The 25,555-nt window shown below is 44.5% G+C and overlaps 1 protein-coding gene across 1 annotated transcript in view; it reads right to left on the bottom strand.

Moving 5' to 3' along the window:
* Positions 1-25,555, bottom strand: part of CPED1 (cadherin like and PC-esterase domain containing 1) — a 600,308-nt gene that overhangs the window by 367,331 nt on the left and 207,422 nt on the right. The window contains exon 6 of the mRNA XM_073573371.1: positions 20,335-20,488. Within this exon, the coding sequence (XP_073429472.1) occupies positions 20,335-20,488 (154 nt within the window). The remainder of the gene's footprint in view (positions 1-20,334; positions 20,489-25,555) is intronic.

Raw genomic sequence — 25,555 nt, 5'->3', positions numbered from 1 at the left:
AGTGATCTATTTCAAGTGTTTATTTCTGTTAATGATGATGATTATGGCTTACAGCCAATGAAAACCCAAAAGTTATCTCAGTAAATTAGAATACTTTATAACACAAGATTGAAAAATGATTTTAAAATCCGAAATGTTGGCCTACTGAAATGTATGTTCAGTAAATGCACTCAATACTTGGTCGGGGCTCCTTTTGCATCAATTACTGCATCAATGCGGTGTGACATGGAGGCCATCAGCCTGTGACACTGCTGAGGTGTTATGGAAGCCCAGGTTGCTTTGATAGCAGCCTTCAGCTCATCTGCATTGTTGGGTCTGGTGTCTCATCTTCCTCTCGACAATACCCCATAGATTCTCAATGGGGTTAAGGTCAATTGAGTTTGCTGGCCAATCAAGCACAGTTATACTGTTTTTAAACCAGTTATTGGTACTTTTGGCAATGTGGACAGGTGCCAAGTCCTGCTGGACAATGAAATTTCCATCTCCAAAAAGCTTGTCGGCAGAGGGAAGCATGAAGAGCTCTAAAATTTCCTGGTGGACGGCTGCGCTGACTTTGGTCTTGATAAAACACAGTGGAGCTACACCAGCAGATGGCATGGCTCTGCAGACCATCACTGATTGTGGAAACTTCACACTAGACCTCAAGCAGCTTGGATTGTGTGCCTCTCGACTCTTCTGCCAGACTCAGGAGCCTTGATTTCCAAATGAAAATGAAGTACACAGGAACACTGAGGAAACAACTTAATTTGAACAAAAACACAATATTTGAAGGAAAAAGGTGTATGTCCCCTCTATAATGTAAAGTGCTGCGGAATATGTTGGCGCTATAGAAATAAAATTATTTATTTACGAAAGAGGTGACTTATCGCTTGAAGTTCTTGTTGGGAAGAGGCTGGAATATCTTCCGATTGCGTCATATATAGTGGACAATGTCTCTGGCTCTGTTACTGAGGAACAAAATGCACTGTCTCCCGACCATGCCGATAGATCCGGACATGCTTGGCTTGAGTACGTTAAAATGCAGGAACAGTCTCTTTTGTTGATTCCTCTGGGATGGTGCAGAACACAAACAGCAGGTAGGCCCACAGACCGTGGTAGCGTGCGAACCTCAGACGTACTTGCTATGAGCAGAGTGAGCAAAACTGTCTTTCTTTGGGGACAGGAGGGGTATGGGAATGTCCAGGGGCAGCTCAGTCAAGACACAGTCCGTTGGTGAGTCAATCCACAAGGAACTCAAGGATGTCTTTAGCAGTCAGAGCAGTGAGGAGGGAGTCAACCTTCTCCTTGTTCTTCAGTTGCCTTCCCGCCAAATCTCCCATGTTCCCACGCTCAGCCCAATTTTATCTCCCCCATGCCCCCTGCTGTCCAGTGCAAAGGTCCTCCCCACTCAGAAGAATCTTCCCTTGACAACAGTGGTGACAGTCACGATAGTCCCAGCCCCAAAGTGTACAGGGAACTGCTGACTCTGTCTTGGCTCATCTTCTTACAATGCATCCCTCCTCCGCCGCCTGAAGAGAGATCCTGTCAAGGTATAGGACATGATTAATGTCCTGCTCTCTCAGGGTTAACTTTTGCTGGCCTCCCTTTGGATCTGGGAGGGGTATTGTCAGCACCGCAACGGCTAGTCCCACTGTCACCTCTGTACTCACCACTGGCCCCGCTGCCGCTTCTGCCTCCGGCCCAGGTTCCTCCTCCCTCACTGCTCCGGCGCGCGCCTCCGGTCCTCCTCCTTTCTGGTGGGCGGCTTCCTGGCGCGCTCCTCCTCTTCCCTTGGCCGCGAACACTGTGCCTCTGCGCACGCGCCAGGGCGTCAGACCGCGCGTCCCTGCTGTGCTGCCGCCCGCGAGCGTGACCTGACCCGGATCCACCTCCTGACCAATCAGGGGCCACCACCAGGTATTTCAGGCCGCCCTCCCTTAGTTGAGGTGCCTGACTATTGAGTTAGTTTCTCGCTGTGTCCATGCCCTGCTCGCTTCCGCTAGCCCCTTGCTTCAGCTCGCTCTCCTGGTTCCCGTGGTTCTCCTGCCTGTGCCTCTGCTAACCCTTTTGTGTCTCCTTTCCTTTTGCAGTTCGCCTCTCCCTGCCTCCTCCAGGTTCCCGCTGTCCTCCACCGTTCCGCCTCCAACTCTCTCTCCTCCCCCGAACTCTGTTTATCCCGGGCATCTTGCCGGATTCCCCACTGCTCATCAGCTGCTCACCCTCTTTAGCCGACCCCTGGGCCTGGCTGCCGTGACGCTTGAACTCCTTGAGCCTGCTCCTAAATGGTCCCTGTATAGGGGTCGGTCCACCTGGTGCGCTCGCTCGGGGAGGGTTCGGCGTCACGGTCCAGTGGGTCCACTCTTGCTCTCATCACCAGCAGCGTAACAGAATAGTCAGGCCATGGACCCCGCCGGGGCTGCCGCCCAAAAAGAGCTAGTGTTCCTACGGGAGAACCAAACCCGTATAATGTCTTTTATGAAGACTATGGACTCCCGCCTGTCGGCCTTGCAGACCACTGATCCCGGCAACGCAGCCCAATTGGCCAGCCTTCAACAGGAGCTGGTTCAACAACACGACACCCAGGCCCATATTCTCTCCTATATGGCTTCGGTTGACGAGCGGCTGCTTTCCCTTCAATCGGCCTCCGCGCGAGACCCGTTTTGTAGTCCAGACCCTGTACCGGCTCTGTCCCCTAGGCTTGGAAAACCGCCTCGGTATGGCGGCGACCCAAAGTTGTGCAGGGGCTTCTTGAATCAGTGCAGGTTGCACTTCGAACTCCTACCCCAGCAATATCCCACTGACCGGGCTAAAGTAGCCTTCATTGTGTCCCACTTGGAGGGAGTGGCACTCTCCTGGGTGAACCCCCTGTGGGAGCGGGACGATCCCATTGTCTCTAGTGTCCAGACCATCACGGACACTTTTCGCAAAGTTTTTGACGAGCCCGGATGGTTGGCTTCCACAACAGAGTCCCTTTTCTGCCTCACTCAGGGTACTCTTACGGTCGGACAATACGCCATCTGGTTTCGTACCTTAGCCTCTGAGTTGGGGTGGAATAATGAGGCTTTGGTTGGGGCCTTCTGGCGTGGTCTCTCGGGCAAAATTAAGGACGAACTGGCGGGGCGAGATACCCCGACTACCTTGGAGGATCTCATTTCTTTGGCCACTCGAATCGACCGGTTCCAGGAATGCGCCCGTGAGGCTGCTAGAGAGAGGAGACCGCTTAGACCATCTTCTTCTCTTCACAGGCCATCCAGTCCACGTCCTCTTGGGTCGTCCTCCAGTCCGGCGCCAGAGCCGATGCAAGTGGATCGGGTCAAGTTGGCAGAACAGCGCCAGAGGGAGAGATTGACGGAGGGCTTGTGCCTGTATTGTGGCAGCGTGTCCCACTTCCTGCGCTCCTGCCCTGAGCGGCCGGGAAACTCCTCCACCTAGGCCAGGTAAGAGAGGCCGTCCTAGGTGTGTCTCACTCCTCTCATCCTCTTACCCTTTCTGTTCAGCTGGTTTTTGGTCAGAGACGTGTTTCTGAGGTGGCCTATGTGGACTCGGGCACGGCGGGGAACTTCATTAGATTGAAGGAGGTGAAGAAGTACCGGATTCCCGTGATTACTCTGAAGACTCCACGTATTATCGCCTCTGTAGATGGGAGACCTTTACAAGAATCCGTGTCCTTGGTTACGGAAGAGGTGCGTCTGCAAATCGGGGCCTTGCACCAGGAGCAGATCGCGGTCTACGTCCTACCCAACCTATCCCACGCTCTGCTACTTGGCCTTCCCTGGCTTAGGACATATGAACCCGTCCTGGATTGGCGTTCCGGTGAAGTCCTCCGCTGGGGGCATCCTTGCCAAGAGAAGTGCCTGGGGTCCGCCCGTCCTGCCTCTCCTCCGCCAGTCTCCTCGGGTCCTGCAGGCTTACCTGCCGCATACTGGTCGTTTTCTGACTTGTTCGATAAGAAGGAGGCAGAGACACTTCCCCCGCATCGTCTGTATGATTGTCCTATTGATCTACGACCCGGGACCACTCTGCCCAGGGGGCAAATTTATCCCTTGTCTCCAGCTACGGTCATGTCCAAGTACATTCGTGATAATTTAGCCAGAGGGTTCATACGGAAGTCTTCTTCTCCTGCCAGTGCCAGGTTCTTCTTTGTGAAAAAGAAAGATGGTTCGCTCCGCCCTTGCATTGATTTCCGGGGACTGAATGACATTACTATAAAGAATAAGTATCCCTTGCCGCTCATCCCTGAACTCTTCGACCGGCTATGTGGAGCCTGCGTCTTCTCGAAGTTGGACCTACGCGGAGCCTACAATCTCGTCCGCATTCGCTCCGGTGATGAATGGAAAACTGCCTTTAACACCCGGGACGGGCATTATGAATATCTTGTTATGCCCTTCGGCCTCTGCAATGCTCTCGCGGTGTTTCAGGAGATAGTTAATGACATCTTCCGAGATCTGCTGTACTCCTGCGTGGTAGTGTATCTAGACAACATCCTTATTTTTTCCCCGGATCTGGTGTCCCACAGGAGGAGTGTTCGTCAGGTACTGCAGCGCCTGCGGGAGAATCGCCTCTACGCGAAGCTTGAGAAGTGTCTCTTTGAGCAGTCTTCTCTGCCCTTCTTGGGCTACATTGCTTCGGATTCTGGGCTGGAAATGGATCCTGAAAAAACTGTCGGCAATTCTTCAATGGCCCCGTCCGGTGGGGGTCAAGGCGATTCAACGGTTCCTTGGCTTCGCCAATTACTATCGTCAATTTGTGCCACATTTTTCATCAGTCATCAAACCCATTTCCAGTCTCATTTGCAAGGGCATCAACTCCTCGTTCTGGCCTCCAGAGGCAGAAGAGGCCTTTTCCTGTTTGAAACAAGCCTTTGCGACGGCACCTGTGCTACACAGACCCGAGGCTAACAAGCGATTCATTTTGGAGGTAGATGCCTCATCCACGGGAGCTGGTGCAGTGCTCTCTCAGAGGTCCCCGTCCGGCTGACTGGTTACCTGTGGGTTCTTTTCAAAGGCCTTCTCTCCTGCAGAGTGTAATTATTCCATCGAGGATCGCGAGTTGCTGGCCATAAAGTTGGCACTGGAGGAGTGGCGCTATCTTCTTGAGGGGTCGGTCCACCCGTTTACCATCTTTACCGACCACAAAAACCTGGCCTACCTCCAGTCAGCCCAGAGACTTAACCCCCGGCAAGCCAGATGGTCTCTCTTTTTTGGCCGGTTCGATTTTGAGCTGCAGTTTCATCCCGGGCCTAAGAACGTCAAGGCAGAAGCATTGTCCCGGTCTCTGCAGTCTCCTGATTTGGTGGAGGAACCAACTCACATCATCGATCCAGCCAAGATCATCACAGTGGCCCCTGTGAGACAGATCACTCCTCCTCCAGGCAAGACCTACGTTCCTGAGGCAGACAGAAAAGAGGTGTTGCATTGGGGACATTCCTCTAAAGTTTCTGGACATGTCAGACTCAAAAAGACACTGGATCTCATTGCTCGTTTTTATTGGTGGCCTTCACTTCGCCAGGATGTGACTGACTTCACGGCTTCTTGTTCCTCTTGTGCCAAGGTCAAGGTTCCTAGACGGCCACCCTCCGGACTTCTGCTTCCTCTGCCGATCCCCTCGGTTCAATGGCAACATATAGCTTTGGATTTCATCACGGATTCACCTAACTCATCCGGATGTACAACTATCCTGGTAGCGGTCGATCGCTTCTCCAAGATGGCCCATTTTATTCCTCTTCCAGCACTGTCTTCCGCTCCAGAGTTGGCGAAGATTTTTATCCAGCATGTCTTCCGCCTTCACGGCTTCCCGCAACATACTGTCTCCGATCATGGTGTACAATTCACCTCTCAATTTTGGAGAGCCTTATGTAAACTTCTGGAGGTGAGATTGGACTTTCCTTCCACGTACCACCCTCAGTCCAATGGTCAAGTGGAATGCGTTAATAAGGTGCTAGCGTCATATTTACACATGTTCTCTAATGCTCACCAGGATAACTGGGTCCATCTGCTCCCTTGGGCAGAATTCTCCTACAATAATCATTCCAGCGAGTCCTCGGCCAAGTCTCCATTTCTTGTGGTGTTTGGGATGCATCCTGGTATTAATCTACCTATATCCACTACATCTGGTGTGCCTGCAGCAGATTGCCTTGCCATAGAGTTCTCCAAGATCTGGTCCGAGACTAAAGAGGCTCTCAAAAATCCAGGGAGCGCATGAAGAGACACGCTGACAAAAGACGCTAGGATTCTCCGACTTATCTGCCGGGCCAACAAGTTTGGCTTTCGGCCAAGTATATTAGGCTGAAGGGTTTCGGCCCCGAGGAGAGATCTTGGGAGCCGCAAGAGAACATCAATGCCCCACGCATCCTTAAGAGGTTTTTATCCAGACACAGTGGAGGGGTCCTCCTCCTTTCCGGCGGGCGGCTTCCCGGCGCGCTCCTCCTCTTCCCTCGGCCGTGCACACTGTGCCTCTGCGCACGCGCCAGGGCGTCAGACAGCGTGGCCCTGCTGTGCTGCCGCCCACCAGCGTGACCTGACCCAGATCCACTTCCTGACCAATCAGGGGCCACCACCAGGTATTTCAGGCCGCCCTCCCTTAGTTGAGGTGCCTGACTATTGAGTTAGTTTCTCGCTGTGTCCATGCCCTGCTCGCTTCCACTAGCCACTTGCTTCAGCTCGCTCTCCTGGTTCCCGTGGCTAACCCTTTTGTGTCTCCTTTCCTTTTGCAGTTCGCCTCTCCCCTTCCTCCTCCAGGTTCCCACTGTCCTCCACCATTTTGCCTCCAACTCTCTCTCCTCCCCCGGACTTTGGTTATCTCGGACATCTCGCCGGATTCCCCACCGCTCATCAGCTGCTCACTCTCTTAAGCCGACCCCTGGTCCTGGCTGCCATGAGGCTTGAACTCCTTGAGCCTGCTCCCAAACGGTCCCTGTATAGGGGTCGGTCCACCTGGTGCGCTCGCTCGGGGAGGGTTCGGCGTCACGGTTCAGTGGGTCCACTCTTGCTCCCATCACCAGCAGCGTAACAGGTATTTATACTCAATCCAACTATACTGTTGTTCTGACTGTGTGTGTCTGACCCCCTGATGTGCTTGTATACTGCATTGCTTGATTGCCTCTCATGTATGACCTGGGTCTGTCCACTCACTCTGTTCTCTGTCTCACGTACTGGTACTATTGTCTTCTCCGGTTCTGACCTCCTGGCTTGGCTATTGTTACTCTGTTACAATTTGTCCCTATTGTACCGTCTATTGCCCGTTCTGGTTTACTGATCTCTTGCTATGTCCTGGCTATCCATTCTTTCTAATCCTTTGGTACTATCGTACTATCTTGTGCTTTGACCCCGGCCTGATCTGGTTTACGTCCCTGTCTAAGCCCCTTGGTAACCTTGTCCCGTAGTTACCCTTCTAGGATTTTTCCTTCAGTTCCTAGCTATCCAGAGCTTAGGCCACACCCCCAGCAGTCAGGTGCTTCAGGTCCTATCTGGCCTGAAGCAATCTCTCTCTGCTCCTGCTTCCTCTGAGAGACCTGTGACCGGCTCCGCCCCTTGGCAGTTACATGCTTCAGGTCCTGTTTGTCTGAAGCACACATCTTCACCGCTGCTGCCCCCCTCCCACAGTTATCTTTGAGCACAGTTTTACTCAGGACACACGCACTGGCTCAGTGAGCAAGTGCAGTGCGGTGTTCCTCACAGGTCCCCTAAACCTAACCCTAACTTCATTCTCTCGCCTGCAACACTGTGTGAGAAAATTCTCATGCAGCATTGCCGTAAAGTGAGAGGATGAGGTCAGGTAACCTCTTCAGTGATGCCCTGCAGGAGCCATTGTCTCCAGTCAGTGCATCGTGGTAGGCCCTATAGAGCAGTGATATCACCCGATGTCACTGTTCAATAGGGAAGATTGTTGTGGGACACTTGTTATTAAATGGACTACGTCGGAACAGGAGTATTTATTTGTTTATTTTTTTTTTTTTTTGCAGGAAATCGAGGGCATTGCATGGATTAGGTGTCATAAATATGGCAAAACTGTATAGTGTTTTATTTCATTAAAATACTTTTTTTGGCTGTGTCTTTTTTTAAACCCTTAGCAACTATAGGATTAGTAATGGATCAGTATCTTATTGATGCCTCTCCACTACTATCCATGCTGGGAGTCACTTTACAATACAAAGGTGACATCAACCCCCACAAATATTACCCCATATGCCACCGCTACACGGCAGTGGGAAGAGAGAGTCTAAGTGCTGGAATTGGCGCATCTTAGAGATACGCCTTCTCTGGGGTGGCTGGGGGCAGATGTTTGTAGCCGGGGGGGCAATAACCATGGTCCCTTCCTAGGCTATGAATATCTGCCCCCAGTCGTCGGCTTTCCCTCTCTGGCACAGAAAATTGCATGGGAGCAGCCATTTTTTTCCCTTTTTTTCAAAATTAAACATATTGTTCATTAATAAACATCAGCCTTGGTATTATATATCTATCGATATATATACTGTATATATATATATATACACACACACACTAGCTGAAGAGCCCGGCGCTGCCCGGGCATAGTAACTAACTGTGGTTAGTTATAGCAAATTATAATCATCCTCCATCCCATAGTCCCGTGCCCATATACCCATCATACATATCCACGATCCCATAGGCCTGTGCCCATATACCCATCAAACATATCCTCCATCCCATAGTCCCGTGCCCATATACCCGTCATGCATATCCTCCATCCCATAGTCGAGTGTCCATATACCCATCATACATCCTTCATCTCATAGTCCCATGCCCATATACCAATCATACATATCCTCCATCCCATAGTCCCGTGCCTATATACCCATCATATATATCCTCCATCCCATAGTCCCGTGCCCATATACCCATCATACATATCCGCCATCCCATAGTCCCATGCCCATATACCCGTCATACATATCCTACATCCCATAGTCCCTTGCCCATATACCCATCATACATATCCGCCATCCCATAGTCCCGTGCCCATATACCCGTCATACATATCCTCCATCCCATAGTCCAGTGCCCATATACCCATCTCACATCCTCCATCCCATAGTCCCGTGCCCATATACCCGTCATACATATCCTCCATCCCATAGTCCAGTGCCCATATACCCATCACACATCCTCCATCCCATAGTCCCATGCCCATATACCCATCATACATATTTGCCATCCCATAGTCGAGTGCCCATATACCCATCATACATATCCGCCATCCCATAGTCCTGTGCCCATATACCCATCATAAATATCCTCCACCCCATAGTCCAGTGCCCATATACCCATCACACATCCTCCATCCCATAGTCCCGTGCCCATATACCCGTCATACATATCCACCATCCCATAGGCCCGTGCCCATATACCCATCATACATATCCTCCATCCCATAGTCCAGTGCCCAAATATCCATCACACATCCTCCATTTTATAGTCAACCATTATGACATCATAATGAGCGGCGGGGCTTGCAACCTATGATGACATCAGCGTCGCCATTGCAACCATTGTGACATCATAATGAGGGGTGGGGCTTGATACGCACACACTGTTTCCCCAGTATGTAGATAGGGGCATTATGACATCATAGTGAGGGGCGGGGATTGACACGCACACACTTTTTCCCCAGTATGTAGATAGGGGCAAAATTGTTTGGTGAATTGGAACGTGCGGGGTTAAAATTTCACCTCACGACATAGCTTAGGACGCTCTTGGGGTCCAGACGTGTGACTGTGCCAAATTTTATGGCTGTAGCTGCGACGGTGCGGATGCCTATCCCGCACATACACACACACATACATACACACATACATACATACATACATACACACTTTGAGCTTTATATATTGGATATATATATATATATGTATAGATATATCTATCTATAGAAATATCTATCGATCTATAGATATATCTCTCTATCTATAAATTTATCTATAGATAGATATATCTCTAGATAGATATACAGTATCTATGGATAGATATATCAATGGATATTGTGAGAAAGCGCTCCCTGAGTGTGTTGGGGGACACTTGCTTGGCAATGGAATAAAAGCACATAGGAACGGTTTCAAACAAAAACAGTCTATTTGGTTTATTAACTCAGCATAAACCGCATAATGTAAAGTCCATTTCATTACATCCACTAACATATCATGACCACCAGTCTGTTCATGTAGCAGATAAGCCTCTCTGCCATATATTCCAACCCCCATGTCCAGAGTTACTGACTCCTTGTCAGTCCTGGCTTCGCCAACACAATGGCCGTAACGGGCTCTACAGGTACATGGTCTCACCACATGCTACTCAGGAAGTCTGTCCATTGCCAGGACCTTCCAGCCCACACCATGTGACCACACCACAGTCTCATTATATCACCCATAACCACACCAACAGGTGAGGTACCTATCACATGGGCTGATCACGTGATCGTGACATCACTACAGGTCCTCAACCTTATGGAAAATTCAGGCCAAATCTTATCCTGCTGGGAGAAATATATCTTCCATTCAGCACTACCCCTTTCGTTGAACCACACTATATAGATCTATCTATATCTATTTATCTATATATCTATCTATAGATCTATCTATCTATCTGTAGATCTATCTATCTATAGATCTATATATCTGTGTGTAAAGAAATTGTAAATCCTCATGGATGAAATATTTTTTCGGACTCACTGTGCGCTGCTTGACATAGTTCAGTCGTACAACATAAAGGGTATTAACAGTTTAATTCCCAACGCGTTTCGAAGTTTCTAATACTTCTTCCTCAGGGGATGACATCTAAGGTAGGAAGAAGTATTAGAAACTTCGAAATGCGTTGGGAATTAAACTGTTAATACCCTTTATGTTGTACGACTGAACTATGTCAAGCAGAGCACAGTGAGTCCGAAAAAATATTTCATCCATGAGGATTTACATTGGCGGTCACAGAGTGGACCTTCGGGCGTGCAGCAGCTGACAGTCGCTTATGTGCCTTTATTTCCCTCAGAAAAGGTGAGTGAATTTCTTATCATCTATTCCCAATATTACCCGGATAAGACCCTATTGCGCTTTCTTTTTCCTTTAGCCTCTTTTATGTGTAACGAAATTACATCACAACTGTTTTTTTTTGTTAAATAATAGATCTTTATTTAGCTTACAAAAACGAGCATGAAAAAAACTCATGAAAATCCGCATCAAAAACACATAAAAAACTTGTGGATTTTTTGCTGCGTTTTCTGCCAAGAGATGCAGATTCTGTGCAGAAAATTTCACAGGCAAATCTGCAACGTGTGCAACATACCCTAAGGGACCGTTTTAAATGCTTTAGAAGCCTTTGCAGGTGTTTTTGTTAATTATTCCAATTTAATGAGATAATGACTTTTGGGTTTTCATTGACTGTAAGCCATAATCATCAACATTAACAGAAATAAATACTTGAAATAGATCACTCTGTTTGTAATGACTCTATATAATATATGAGTTTCACTTTTTGTATTGAAGAACTGAAATAAATTAACTTTTTGATTATATTCTAATTTTGTGAGACGCACCTGTATTACCAACTCCTCATTTTGACTTGCAAATAGGAATGGCTGAACCCAAACTGGAAAGAACATTTTCCTGTTCGAGTTTGCCAGTCTAATAAAGATTGTTGAAAGGCTGCAGTGCAGCCAATCAATAAGTTTTTATATCGTGGGCACTTACGGGCACTACTCAGATCACAATAAAAAAGGGGCAGATGTTGGTATTAAAACTTTTCTTTCAACTCCCTAGTAAAACTGCTAATTTCCATATCGGCATGTCTGAAATAATGGATTTACAAGCTTTGGAACCACAAAAAAACTCAAAATTGCTGTAATATACAGTATATCACATATTGAAGCCATATCATATCTGTCATCAGATTTTACTATACAATCTACATAGAATGTTAAATAGATTTCTTGGACCTAATGAAGAAGATGTACACTACCGTTCAAAAGTTTGGGGTCACCCAGACAATTTTGTGTTTTCCATGAAAACTCATACTGTTATTAATCAAATGAGTTACCAAATGAATTTAAAATCTAGTCCAGACATTGACAAGGATTGAAAAAAAGATTTTTATTTGAAATAATTTTCTCCTTCAAACTTTGCTTTCATCAAAGAATGCTCCCTTTGCAGCAATTACAGCATTGCAGACCTTTGGCATTCTAGCAGTTAATTTGCTGAAGTAATCTGGAGAAATTTCACCCCATGCTTCCAGAAGCCCCTCCCACAAGTTGGCTTCGCTTGATGGGCACTTTTTGTGTACTATACGGTCAAGCTGCTCCCACAACAGCTCAATGGGGTTGAGATCTGGTGACGGCGCTGGCCACTCCATTACAGATAGAATACCAGCTGCCTGCTTCTTCCCTAAATAGTTCTTGCATAATTTGGAGGTGTGCTTTGGGTCATTGTCCTGTTGTAGAATGAAATTGGCTCCAATAAAGCGCTGTCCACAGGGTATGGCATGGCATTGCAAAATGGAGTGATAGCATTCCTTATTCAAAATCCCTTTTACCTTGTACAAATCTCCCACTTTAACAGCACCAAAGTAACCCCAGACCATCACATTACCCCCACTATGCTTGACAGATGGCATCAGGCACTCTTCCAGCATCTTTTCAGTCGTTCTGCATCTCACAAATGTTCTTCTGTGTCTCACAAATGTTCTTCTTTGTGATCCAAGCACCTCAAACTTGGATTCATCTGTCCATAACTCTTTTTTCCAATCTTCCTCTGTCCAATGTCTGTGTCCTTTTGCCCATATTAATTTTTTCCTTTTATTAGCCAGTCATGGCTTCTTCTTTGCCACTCTGCCCTGAAGAACAGCATCCTCGAGTTGCCTCTTCACTGTAGACGTTGACACTGGCGTTTTGCGTGTACTATTTAATGAGGCTGCCAGTTGAGGACCTGTGAGGTGTCAATTTCTACAGACTCTAATGTACTTTTCTTGTTGCTCAGTTGTGTAGCGGGGCCTCCCACTTCTCTTTCTACTCCTCTGAAGGGAGTAGTACACACCGTTGTAGGTAATCTTCAGTTTCTTGGCAATTTCTCACACGGAATAGCCTTCATTTCTAAGAACAAGAATAGACTGTCGAGTTTCACATGAAAGTTCTTTTTTTCTGGCCATTTTGAGAGTTTAATGGAACCAACAAATGTAATGCTCCAGATTCTCAACTAGCTCAAAGGAAGGTCAGGTTTATAGCTTTTCTAATCAGCCAAACTGTTTTCAGCTGTGCTAACATACTTGCACAAGGGTTTTCAAGGGTATTCTAACCATCCATTAGCCTTCTTACACATTTAACAAACACAAAGTACCATAAGAACACTGGAGTGATGGAAATGGGCCTCTATACACCTATGAAGGTATTGCATTACAAACCAGATGTTTTCAGCTAGAATAGTCATTTACAACATTAACAATTTATAGTGCATTTCTGAATCATTTAATGTTAGCTTCATTGGAAAAAATGTGCTTTTCTTTAAAAAATAAGGAAATTTCTAAGTGACCCTACACTTTTGAATGGTAGTGTATTTACTTTGAAAAGTTATGTTAGAATAACTGTATAATCCTCTATAAAAGATTAACTAATTATCTCCCCACCTAGCCAGAAAGACAGATCCCCAGCGTCCCTCCTCTCTGCTGAGATCTCACATTGCTCAGTACAACCTGCAGTGTCAGTCAGGCTGGGTGGAAACAAAATCCACTAAGACTCATGACTTATTTCATTGTATAGTTGGACTCATAAAATGCTCATTTTAATAGCAGGACTATACAGCCATCATGACAAGGATTTTCAAAATAAGTTCACCAACCCTCATCACGGCTAAAAGATCAATTTAAAAAAGTATTCAGTTTTTATCAAGAAATCTGGTGATGGGTCTTCTTTTATTATTCACTGATAATCAAACTAGTTGACCAAACCAGTCAAATCAAAGGTAAAGTGATGCTTGAAAACTGCAGTAATCTTTACAGATTTTCTTTTGTTGTGCTTATAAAGCTGCAGCATGCACTATGCTTATTATAAAGGACCTTGACAAGTAGATCTTTTAATTTCAGTTCTTTTTATGGTACCACAATGCCAGATTTTTTAATTATTGCTAAAATAGCATGTTAAAATTGACACTAAAGAAGCCATCCCAACAAAATTTGTATCCCACTAATATATTACATTCATCATATTACATACATCACTGTGAACATACAATTGCTCATTTTGCCTTTCTACCCAGTTAATTCTTCCCATTTCCATTAGGTCTATGACATCACATAATTTAAAACTGACTAGCTGAGTCCTTCCAAGCTCTATATTGAAATAGCAGGTCAGTTTTCCCTGCATGAGTCATCACTGCAAAAGTCCCTAGCTGGGTCAGGAGTTGAACAGGGTAATGATTTTTGCAGGGAAAAGAGACTTCCTTCTACATAGAACAGATAAAAGGGAAGAATTAGCTGGGTAGAAAGGCAAAATGAGTATTTGTAAGTACACAGTGCTATATAATATGATGATTGCAATATAGGAAGAGGATACAAACTTTGTTGAGAGTGCTTCTTTAAAGTTCTTATTAGATTGGATCTATCACTAGATTTCACAAAAATGACTGCATACAAGGGCAACTCTAATAGGTGCAGGTGTTACAGTCACACCCATAGCCCTGGAGCCTAAGGAACTCACACAGACTAATACTATTGCAGATCCATGATAGCTTGGATCCTGTTGGATGTTTCGCATTGAGGCTCAGAAACTTCAAGTTATACCACTGGCTGCAGATAGGGATGAGTGAGTAGTGAAATACTCGGACTCGCTGTACTCGTTACGAGTACCTCCTAATACTCGGGTACTCGTAACGAGTCCAATGTAAGTCAATAGGAAATGCGAGAAATTGGCTGTGTGTGTGTGCTGGCTGGGTGGGGACTGTGAGAAGACTGTGCCAGGCTGTGCGGGACTGTGCTGGGCTGTGCAGGTACTGTGCGGGGACTGTGCTGGGCTGTGCAGGTACTGTGCGGGACTGTGCTGGGCTGTGCTGGTCTGTGCGGGACTGTGCTGGGCTGTGCGGGGACTGTGCTTGGCTGTGCGGGGACTGTGCTTGGCTGTGCGGTGACTGTGCGGGCTGTGCCAAATATTGCGAGGTGAGTAGTGAAATACTCGCCAGGATTCGAGTACCGTACCGCGAGTACTGCATTACTCGCCGAGTACCGAATACTAACGAGTATACTTGCTCATCCCTAGTTGCAGACACAATTAAATCGATTTTGTTGATATGATAAGGTTGATGTACAGTGGCATGTAAAAGTTTGGGCACTCAATGTCAAAATTACTGTTATTGTAAACAGTTAAGCAAGTTAAAGATGACATTATCTCTAAAAGGGGTAAAGTTAAAGATGACACATTTCCTTTGTATTCTAGACACCCTTTGCACCCCTTTTGCAAGTATTACAGCTGGTAAATACTTTTTGTAGTCAGCCAAAAGTCTTAATTCATTCATTCATTTTTCTTTGGAAAATTCTTCCAGTTCTGTGAGATTCATGGGTCATCTTGCATGCTCTGCTACTTTGAGTTTTAGCCACAGATTTTCAATGATTTTCAGATCAGGGGACTGTGAGGGCCATTGTAAAACCTTAAGCTTGAGGCTTTTAAGGTAGTCTATTGTAGATTTTGACTTGAGTTTAGGATCACTATCCATTCATAGAACCCATCCTCTTTTCAACTTCAGCTTTTTTACAAATGGTATTGTGTACATCAAGAATTTGTTGAAATTTCAATGACTCCATTCTTCCCTCTACAAGTAAAATGTTCCCAATGCCATTGGCTGCATACAACCTCAAAGCATGATTGATCCACATCCATGCTTAATGGTTGGCGAGATGTTCTTTTCCTGAAATTCTGTGTCCTTTTTTCTCTACACAAACCTTTGTTCATTGTGGCCAAAGAGTTCTATTTTAACTTTATCAGTCGACTGGACTTTTTTTTAATATGCATCAGGCTTGTTTAGATGTTCTTTTGCATACCTGCACTCAATTTTATGGTGAGGACACAGGAGAGGATTTCTTCTGATGACACTTCCATGAAGGCCAGATTTGTGCAGGTGTCTCTGGACAGTAAAACAATGTACCACAACTCCAGAGTCTGCTAAATCTTTCTGAAGGCCTTTTTGCAGTCAAGCGGGGGTTCTGATTTGCCTCTCTAGCAATCCTACGAGCAGCTCTCATTGAAGTTTTGCCTGGTCTTCCAGACCTTATCTTGACCTCCACTGTTACTGTTAACTGCCATTTCTTAATTACATTTCTAACTGAGGAAAGGGCAATTTGGAAACGCTTTGCTATGTTCTTATAGCCTTCTCCTGCTTTGTGGGCCTCCACCATTTTCATTTTCAGAGTGTTAGGCAGCTGCTTAGAAGAACCCATGGCTGCTGTTTTTTGGCACAAGGTTAAAGGAGGCTGACTTTTTATAAAGCTTGAAAATTTGCATCACCTGGCCTTTCCTAACGATGATAGTGAACAAGCAATAACCATAACATGCTAATTAAGGTCTGAAACTTTGGTCAAAGTTATCTGAGCACACAAATCTCCAAGTGTGCCCAAACCTTTGCAACGGCCATTTTTCCTTTTTGTAAATTTTAAAATGAAAAAAAATTACTGTATATATTGTTTTTGCCTAAAATACAAAGAAAATGTGTCATCTTTAACTTTAGTCCTTTTAATAATAATAATCTTTATTTTTATATAGTGCTAACATAGTCCGCAGCACATTACAGCTTTTGCACACATTATCATCGCTGTCCCTGATGGGGCTCACAATCTGAATTCCCCATCAGTATATCTTTTGAGTGTGGGAGGAAAACGGAGAACCCGGAGGAAACCTACACAAACACGGGGAGAACATACAAACTCCTTTGAGAGATCATTTCATCTTCAACTTGCTTAACTGTTTAGTAACAATAATTTTGACCTGGGGTGCCTGAACTTTTACATGCCACTGTACTTATTTTGAAAATCCATGTTACATTGTGTATAATCTTATTTCACAGTTTACATGCATGCAATCAAAATGACCATTTGGGGAGCGTGGAGACAAAGTACCCTTGGAATCATATAAACTCTTTCACTCTTTAGATGGACTCATAAAATATTAATTTTAAAATCGTGATTATCATGATTAGGTTCTCTGACATGGAGTGTCAGATTAAGGACTCCAGCCTCATCAGATCTAAGAGGTCTGTTTAATAATGTATCCAATTTATATTCTAAAAATCAATTATTCCATCTGAACTGTATGGATGCATTGTTTAAGCACGTTACAGCACTACTACATTATTGGAACACTATCATGGTAGCATTCAGAAAAAAAACTAACTACCTCCAAAATGTACCATTTCTCAAACAATTCAAAAACAATTTCACATATAGCTTATTAACTGACAACTGAAAGTCTAAAATGGCCCAGGCAAACGTTAAACGTTTACAGCAGTGTTAAAAGTAGAAACATATGACTCAGAGAAGGGTCTAAAATGTATAGTAAAAGACAAGAAGAAGAAAACGTTGACCTAAGACAATTTATGCACGCAAAACAATCATGTGAGACTTTATTACCACCTACTGCCAGCATGTGGTACTGCAGCAGGAAACTTAAATCATTATGTATTACTCATTTTTAAATTTTTAAGAAATAACTGCACATACAGTTGTGTGAAAACCTGTTTATCTCATCCTGATTTCCTATTCTTTTGCATGTTTGTCACACTTAAATGTTTCAGATCACCAAACATATTTAAATGTTAGACAAAGATAGCACAAGGAAGCACAAATTGCAGTTTTTAAATGAATGTCTTTATTATTAAGAGAAAAAGAAATCTAAACCTACAAGGCCCTGTGTGAAAAAGTGATTGCCCCCCTCCCTTAAAACATAAATTAACTGTGGTTTATCACATTTTTGGGAAGCCGAGTTCAAGTTCCCTAGCCACACCAAGGCCTGATTACTGCCATACCTGTTCTCAATCAAGAAATCAGTTAAATAGGACCTGCCTGACAAAGTAAACCAAAAGATCCTCATAAGTCAGATATCATGGTGTGATCCAAAGACATTGTGGAACAAATGAGGAGCAAAGTAATTGAGATCTATCAGTCTGGAAAAGGTTATAAAGCAATTTCTAAAGCTTTGGGACTCCAAAAAACCACAATGAGAGCCATTATCCACAAATGGAAAAAACATGGAACAGTGGTGAACCTTTCCAGGAGTGGCCGGCCCACCAAAATTACTCCAAGAGCGCAGCGACGACTCATCCAAAAGCTCACAAAAGACTCCACAACAACAACAACAAAAGAACTGCAGGCCTCACTTGCCTCATTTAAGGTCAGTATTCTTGACTTCACCATAAGAAACAGACTAGACAAAAATGGTCTGCATGACAGAGTTCCAAGACAAAAACTATTGCTGAGCAATAAGAACCTAAAGGCTCGTCTGAGTTTTGCCAGGAAACAACTTGATGATCCCCAAGACTTTTGAGAGAATACTCTGTGGACTGAGGAGACAAAAGTTTAACTTTTTGGAAAGTGTATGTCCAATTGCATCTGGCGTAGAAGTATCCGAGCCTTTCAGAAAAGGAATATCATACCAACAATAAAATATGGTGGTGGTAGTTTGATGATCTGGGGCTGTTTTGCTGCTTCACAACTTGGAAGACTTGCTGTGGTAAATCATGGAACCATGAATTCTGTCTACCAAAAAAAATCCTGAAGGAGAATGTCCGTCCATCTGTTTGTGACCTCAAGCTGAAGTGCACTTGCATTATGCAGTAGGAGAATGATCCAAACACACACCAGCAAGTCCACCTCTGAATGGATTAAGAAAGCCAAAATTAAGATTTTGGAGTGGCCTAGTCAAAATCCTGACCTTAGTTCAATTAAGATGCTGTGGCATGACCTTAAAAAGGCGGCTCATGCTCAGAAACCCTCCAATGTGGCTGAATTTCAACAATTCTGCAAAGATGAGTTGGGCCAAAATTCCTCCAGTGTTGTAAAAGATTCATTGCCAGTTATCCCAAACACTTGATTGCAGTTGTTCCTGCTGAGAGTGGCCCAACCAGTTATTAGGTTTAGGGCACAATGTTTTTTTCACACAGGGCCCTGTAGGTTTGGATTTATATTGCCCTTAATAATAAAGACCTTCATTTAAAAACTGAATTTTGTGTTTACTTGTGTTATCTTTGTCTAATATTTAGATTTGTTTGGTGATCTGAAACATTTAAAGGGAACCTGTCACCTCTTTTGCCACTATAAGATGGGGCCACCGCCTTTCAGGGCTTGTCTTCAGCATTCTATAATGCTGTAGATAAGCCCCCAGTCCGAACTGCAAGATAAGAAATACAAGTTTTATTATACTCACCCGGGGGGGCGGTCAAATGCGGTCCCGTCTGATGGGTGTCGCACTTCCGGGTCCGTCGCCTCCCATCTTCATGCTATGTCATCCTCCTGCTTGCTTTGTGTCGCGCTCCTGCACAGGAATAATTCTCTGCCCTGTTGAGGGCAGAGCAAAGTACTACAGTGAGCAGGCGCCGGGAAAGGTCAGAGAGGCCCAGCGCCTGCACACTGCAGTACTTTATTCTGCCCTTAACAAGGCAAATCAGTATGCATGTGCAGGAGCCGCGACAGAAGCGAGGAAGAGGACGACATTGCATGAAGACGGGAGGCACCGGACCCAGACCTCTGACACCCATCGGACCAGGCCGCCCCCCCAGGTGAGCATAATTAAACTTATTTTTCTTCACTTGAAGGTTGGATCGGGGACTTATCTACAGCATCACAGAATGCTGTAGATAAGCCCTGAAAGGCGGTGGCCGCATCTTGTAGCGGCAAAAAGAGGGACAGGTTCCCTTTAAATGTCACAAACATGTAAAAGAATAGGAAATCAGGAAAGTGACAAACGATTTCACAAAACTGTAGTTGTGAGGACAAAAAAGCAAATATGTAAAGATTATGCAAACAATATGAAGGAAGAATAGTTTCAAGAAAAGCAGTTTAGAAACTGCAAGTACATTTTTTTAATGTACCTTTCTGTGGAAGTTCCCAGGACAAGAAAAATGTGAAAGTATTGTTCATTATTGCATACATTTTACATGATTTACCTTTGTGTGGAAGTTCCCAGGACAACAAAAATGTGAAAGTATTGTCCATTATTGCATAAATTTTACATGATTTATTGTCAGTAAACTCATTAAATGCTACTGTCATCCTCTATGCACGGCATTTGTAGATTAGGTGCTTTGGATTTTAGTTTGCCGATGACAAAAAAAAGTAATATTATATTATTTCTATAATGCAATCACTATAGTCATATAATATATATTACCTGCATTGGAGCAAATAGTTTCTGTGGCTCAGTCTGAACCAGTGCCATGGAATGAATAAATGCACGCAGTGGTGACAGCGAAGTGACCAAAACAAATGTGCGAATCACTGGAAATGGGTGATGATGATGGTCATGGTGGTAGACTTTTATATTTCTGGAACAAAGTATGGTAGATATTAGCTGTCACTTATTTCCTGTATGTAAAGTAATTGTGTTATCATATCCATAGGGGGCACATCACTAAGCTTTAGACTGCAATCAAAGACCTTCCTACCTGGAAAAGATGAAGTCACCAGGAATCTAAGTTGCAAGGCATTTTCGTTGCCTGCTGTCACTTCATTCCAGCAAGTGGCGTAGGTCACTGTGTTTTGCAACAAATATTTTGTTTTTGTATGTTATTAAAGGAGTTGTCCAAGATTTTTTTATGGTTGAAATGCAGGAAATGTATTAAGATAATAAGACAACAATTTCACACTTAGGCTGCGTTCACACGTTCAGGTTTTTTCGCGGTGGCTTTTACTGCACGATTTTGCCACGAAAATGCAAAAAAACAGCATCCCATGCATTCCTATGGGATTCCGCAATGCTGTGCTAATGCTGCGAATATTCCCACGGCGGAATCGAATCGTTGAAAAATCCGCAGCATGCTCATTAAGGCTGGGGTCACACTGGCGAATAAAACGGACGAATGCAATGCGATAAAAAATCGCATTGCATTCGAACCCATGTTATTCTATGGGGCAGCTCCCATCATGCGATTTTTTATCGCATCCGATCCTCTGACCGAGACAATCGCAGCATGCTGCGATTGTCACCGATTTTCGGATCGGATTCGACAATACAAGTCTATGGGGGCGAGAAAAAATGGGACTAAAAACGGACTCGATGTATGAGTTGCGATTAAAATCGCACCGGGTGTCCTTTAGCAAAAGCCGGCAATTCTTTATTCCAATACAGTAAAATCACAGAGACCGGTTAAATAAAGAAAGAATGAATATATCTAGACACAATATATATATATGTATATATATTTTATACATGTCATAGAGACACATTTATACATATATTTGACATTCATACAGTTCATCAAAGCAGAATAGCCGCAGAAACATTTGCCGGCTTTTGTATAATTATGCTCCTGCCCGACATGAAATGACACATGGTTTATATACAGTTAACCATTTCATTCCTTGCTGGAATGCTACCAATTGTTTGGAGTTCCTCATACGTTTTTTTTTTATATGATTTAATGGATAAATAAAGAAGAAGATTTTATAATTCTGGTGAACTTTCATCTTTTTGCTGGATCCCAATTCTCTCTTATTCCTATATATATATATATATATATATATATATATATTGTGTCTAGAGCTATTAATTCGTTTGTGTGGGGAAACCTGTCATTGGGCTCCATTATATGTCCATTTTGCTATCCAGCGAGAAAATCTCGCCAGACGGATGTCAAAAGGATGCTTACATGCAATTAAAATCGCATCAATGAAGAAAAATCGCATCAAAAACGCATCACTGGTTAAGATACCTTTGTGCGATTTCGGACCGTTAAAATGGGACCGATTTTTTATTCGTTGTGTGTGACTCCAGCCTAATTTGCGAAATTGCGGCGATTCCGCCCACATAAGAATGCATTGTTCTGCTTAATTTCCGCATGTGGCTGTGCTCACCATTCGAAAAGTAAGCAGAACATTTGCGGATGGTACCCACAGCATGGAGGAGAAGAGACTGTCCTCCAGGCCCTGGGTACCATATCCCTGTAAAAAATAGAATTAAAAATAAAAAAAATTGGGTTATATTCACCTTCCGACGTTCCACGCAGCGTCCCCAGGCCTCAACGATACACGCGGCAGCTCCCATTCCCAGTAATGCATTGCGATGACCTTTGCTAACATCGCGTCTCGCAATGCTGTAGCAGTGTCGTGAGACTGCAATGTCATCAAAGGTCATTGCCGCAAAGCATCACTGGGAACGGGACCTGTCGGAGCATCGCGGAGTCCTGGGGAGGCTGCGCGGGACTTCGGAAGGTGAATATAACCCGATTTTTTAATTTTTATTATTTTTAACATTAGATCTTTTTACTACTGATGCTGCATAGGCAACCTCAATAGTAAAAAGTTGGTCCCACTTGTCAAACACTATGTTTGATGAGTGTGACCAACCTGTCAATCAGTTCTCCAAGCGATGCTACAGATCGCTTGGAAAACGCTAGCATTCTGCAAGCTAATTACGCTTGCAAACCGCTAGTTTTTCCGCGGGAAAATTGCGGGAATTTAAAATGCGATTTTCCCATGGAATGGAATTCCGGAATTCTCGTGGTAACTTCCGCGGGAATTCCGCTACGTGTGAACTTAGCCTTATATAAACTTCCTCTGCTCCAGTGTTGCTATTCTGATGTGCTAAGACACAGTGGTTTGAATAGGGGAGTAATTTTTATTTTAACACATTTCTTGCCCTTTTTTTAAAATCATGGATAACCCTTTTAAAAGGTACACCATGTGGCCTAATAAAGTCCACTCTTATATTTTTTCTAAACCTGGAGTGCTGCTTCCCATTTTTTATTCCTGGATATTTGGCACTTGATTGCATGTGCTGTTCCATTTTTTCTAACCTTTTAAAGGGAAGCTATAATAAGAAAATTACTTATTATTAAAATCATGTACATATATTCTTTGAAAATGTTTGGAATGTTTTATTAACATATCATTTGTTTAAGTGAACACATTTCCCTGCCTGTTTATTTTGTCATAGAAGCATTTGTTTCTGCTGTGTCACCAGCACTGTGAAGCTGGCTGCTGAGCTCTTATGTCACTGACTTGATTTATGATGAGGTCACAAGACTGATGACACAGCAGAAACACTAGCTCCTGTGATAAAACAAACAGAAAGGGAAATGTATTCCCTCACACAAACCAACAGCTGAGAGTCCCTGATGGGTTTCCTGGCCAGGAGTTGTGCATACCTAACCAAGAATTGCAGCATCTTTACATGGTTGGACACAGCAAATAACAATACATAGTAGCTACACATTTTAAGATTATCTCAGCACAGAAACATTTTTTTAAATATATCAAATTGTAGAAATGATTAACATTCCAAGATCTATTGTTATTTTTTTTATTATTTTTTTTAGAGGAAACCCCTTTAACCCCTTGCTGATGTCGAATGGGATAGTACGTCTGATGTCAGTTTTCTCAGCTTTGAGGTGGGCTCCGGTGGTGAGCCCACCTCAAAGCCGGGACATGTCAGCTGTTTTCAACAGCTGACATGTGCCCGCAATAGGCACGGGCGGAATCGTTATCAGCCCGCGCCGATTAACTACCTAAATGCCACTGTCAAACTCTGACAGCAGCATTTCACGAGCGCTTTTGGCCGTCAGGCTGGAAATACGCGCACCGCTGACCCCCCCGTCACATGTTCGGGAGTCATCGGTGTGTCGGCATAACAACCAGAGGTCTCCTTGAGACCTCTATGGTTATTGATGCCGGATTGCTATGAGCATCGCCTCTGTGTAGCAGAGCCAATCAAGTTGTGGCAGCTTATAGCGTCCCATGGAGGCTATTGAAGTATGCCATAAGTTAAAAAAAAAGGGTTTAAGAAAAAAATAAAAAATATTTAAAAGTTCAAATCACCCCCCTTTCGCCCCATTAAAAATAAAACAATAAAAATAAAATCAAACATACACATATTTGGTATCACCGCATTCAGAATTGCCCAATCTATCAATAAAAAAAGGATTAGCCTGATCGCTAAACGGTGTAGCGAGAGAAAAAAATCAAAACGTCAGAATTACATTTTTTTGGTCACCACGACATTGCATTAAAATGCATTAACGGGCGATCAAAATATCATATCTGCACAAAAATGGTATCATTAAAAATGTCAGCTTGGCGCACAAACAATAAGCCCTCACCCAACTCGAGATCACAAAAAAATGGAGACGCTATGGGTCTTGGAAAATGGCACAATTATTTATTATTTTTTTAGCAAACTTTGGAATTTTGGGAATTTTTTTTCACCACTAGACATGTTTGGTGTCTATGGACTAATGACCTGGAGAATCATAATAGCAGGTCAGTATTAGCAACGGCTCCAACTGTAAACTACTGGGGAATGAAGCAGCACACACAGGCTCTGTGACATCACCGCTTGTTACTGAGCCTGCACGTAGCTTCTCATTCATTCCCCAGTAGTTTACAGTTGGAGCGCAGGGTCGGACTGGGGTGTCTAGGGCCCACCAAGGGAATTAATTTTAGGGGCCGACCTACAGTAATGTACAACTCAACATTTAGGCTTTGAGACCGCGGAATTACACCATGGGTTCTTTTGCCGTATATCCCACGCCAAATATGCATCATTTCAGCATCCTAATTCTACTAAAAGCTGCACCGTTGTTCATATGCTGCAGATCTTTCCGCACTACGATTCATTTAATCCTTTAGGGCCGCAGGCCTGTTTTCACCTTAATGCCCAGGCCATTTTTTGCAAATCTGACCTGTGTTACTTTGAAGTTAAAAAGTGACCCCATTTTGGAATCTACACCCCCAAGGATTGACGTAGGGGGTATAGTGATCACTTTGTCCCAACAAGAGTTCCATGGTAGATGCTACACAGCCCAGCCAATCGAAGCGTTCGTATCTGCAGGGGGGGCTAAAATTCGCCCGGACCAGCCAGGCAGCGTTGCTGCCTGCCGGTCTTAGCGGCGAAAGCCTCCCGGTACCCGTGCGATTAGCTGCCCCAATAGGCAGCACAGGTCCCCAATAGGCAGCATTGGTCCCTATAGGCAGCACAGGTTCCCAATGGGCAGCACAACTCCCCAATAGGCAGCACAGGTCCCCAAAAGGCAGCACAGGTCCCCAATAGGTAGCACACGTCCCCAATAGGCAGCACAGGTCCCCAATAGGCAGCATTGGTCCCTATAGGCAGCACAGGTTCCCAATAGGCAGCACAACTCCCCAATAGGCAGCACAGGTCCCCAAAAGGCAGCACAGGTCCCCAATAGGTAGCACACATCCCCAATAGGCAGCACAGGGCCCCAATAGGCAGCACAGGTCCCCAATAGGCAGCATTGGTCCCCAATAGGCAGCATTGGTCCCCAATAGGCAGCACAGGTCCCCAATAGGCAGCACAGGTCCCCAATAGGCAGCATTGGTCCCCAATAGGCAGCATTGGTCCCAAATAGGGAGCACAGGTCCCCAATAGGCAGCAC

The sequence above is a fragment of the Dendrobates tinctorius genome, unplaced genomic scaffold, assembly GCF_039654945.1.
Source record: "Dendrobates tinctorius isolate UK_male_01 unplaced genomic scaffold, ASM3965494v1 ptg000035l, whole genome shotgun sequence".
Classification (NCBI taxonomy): Eukaryota; Metazoa; Chordata; class Amphibia; order Anura; family Dendrobatidae; genus Dendrobates; species Dendrobates tinctorius.
This window is presented reverse-complemented; position numbering and strand designations above follow the sequence as displayed.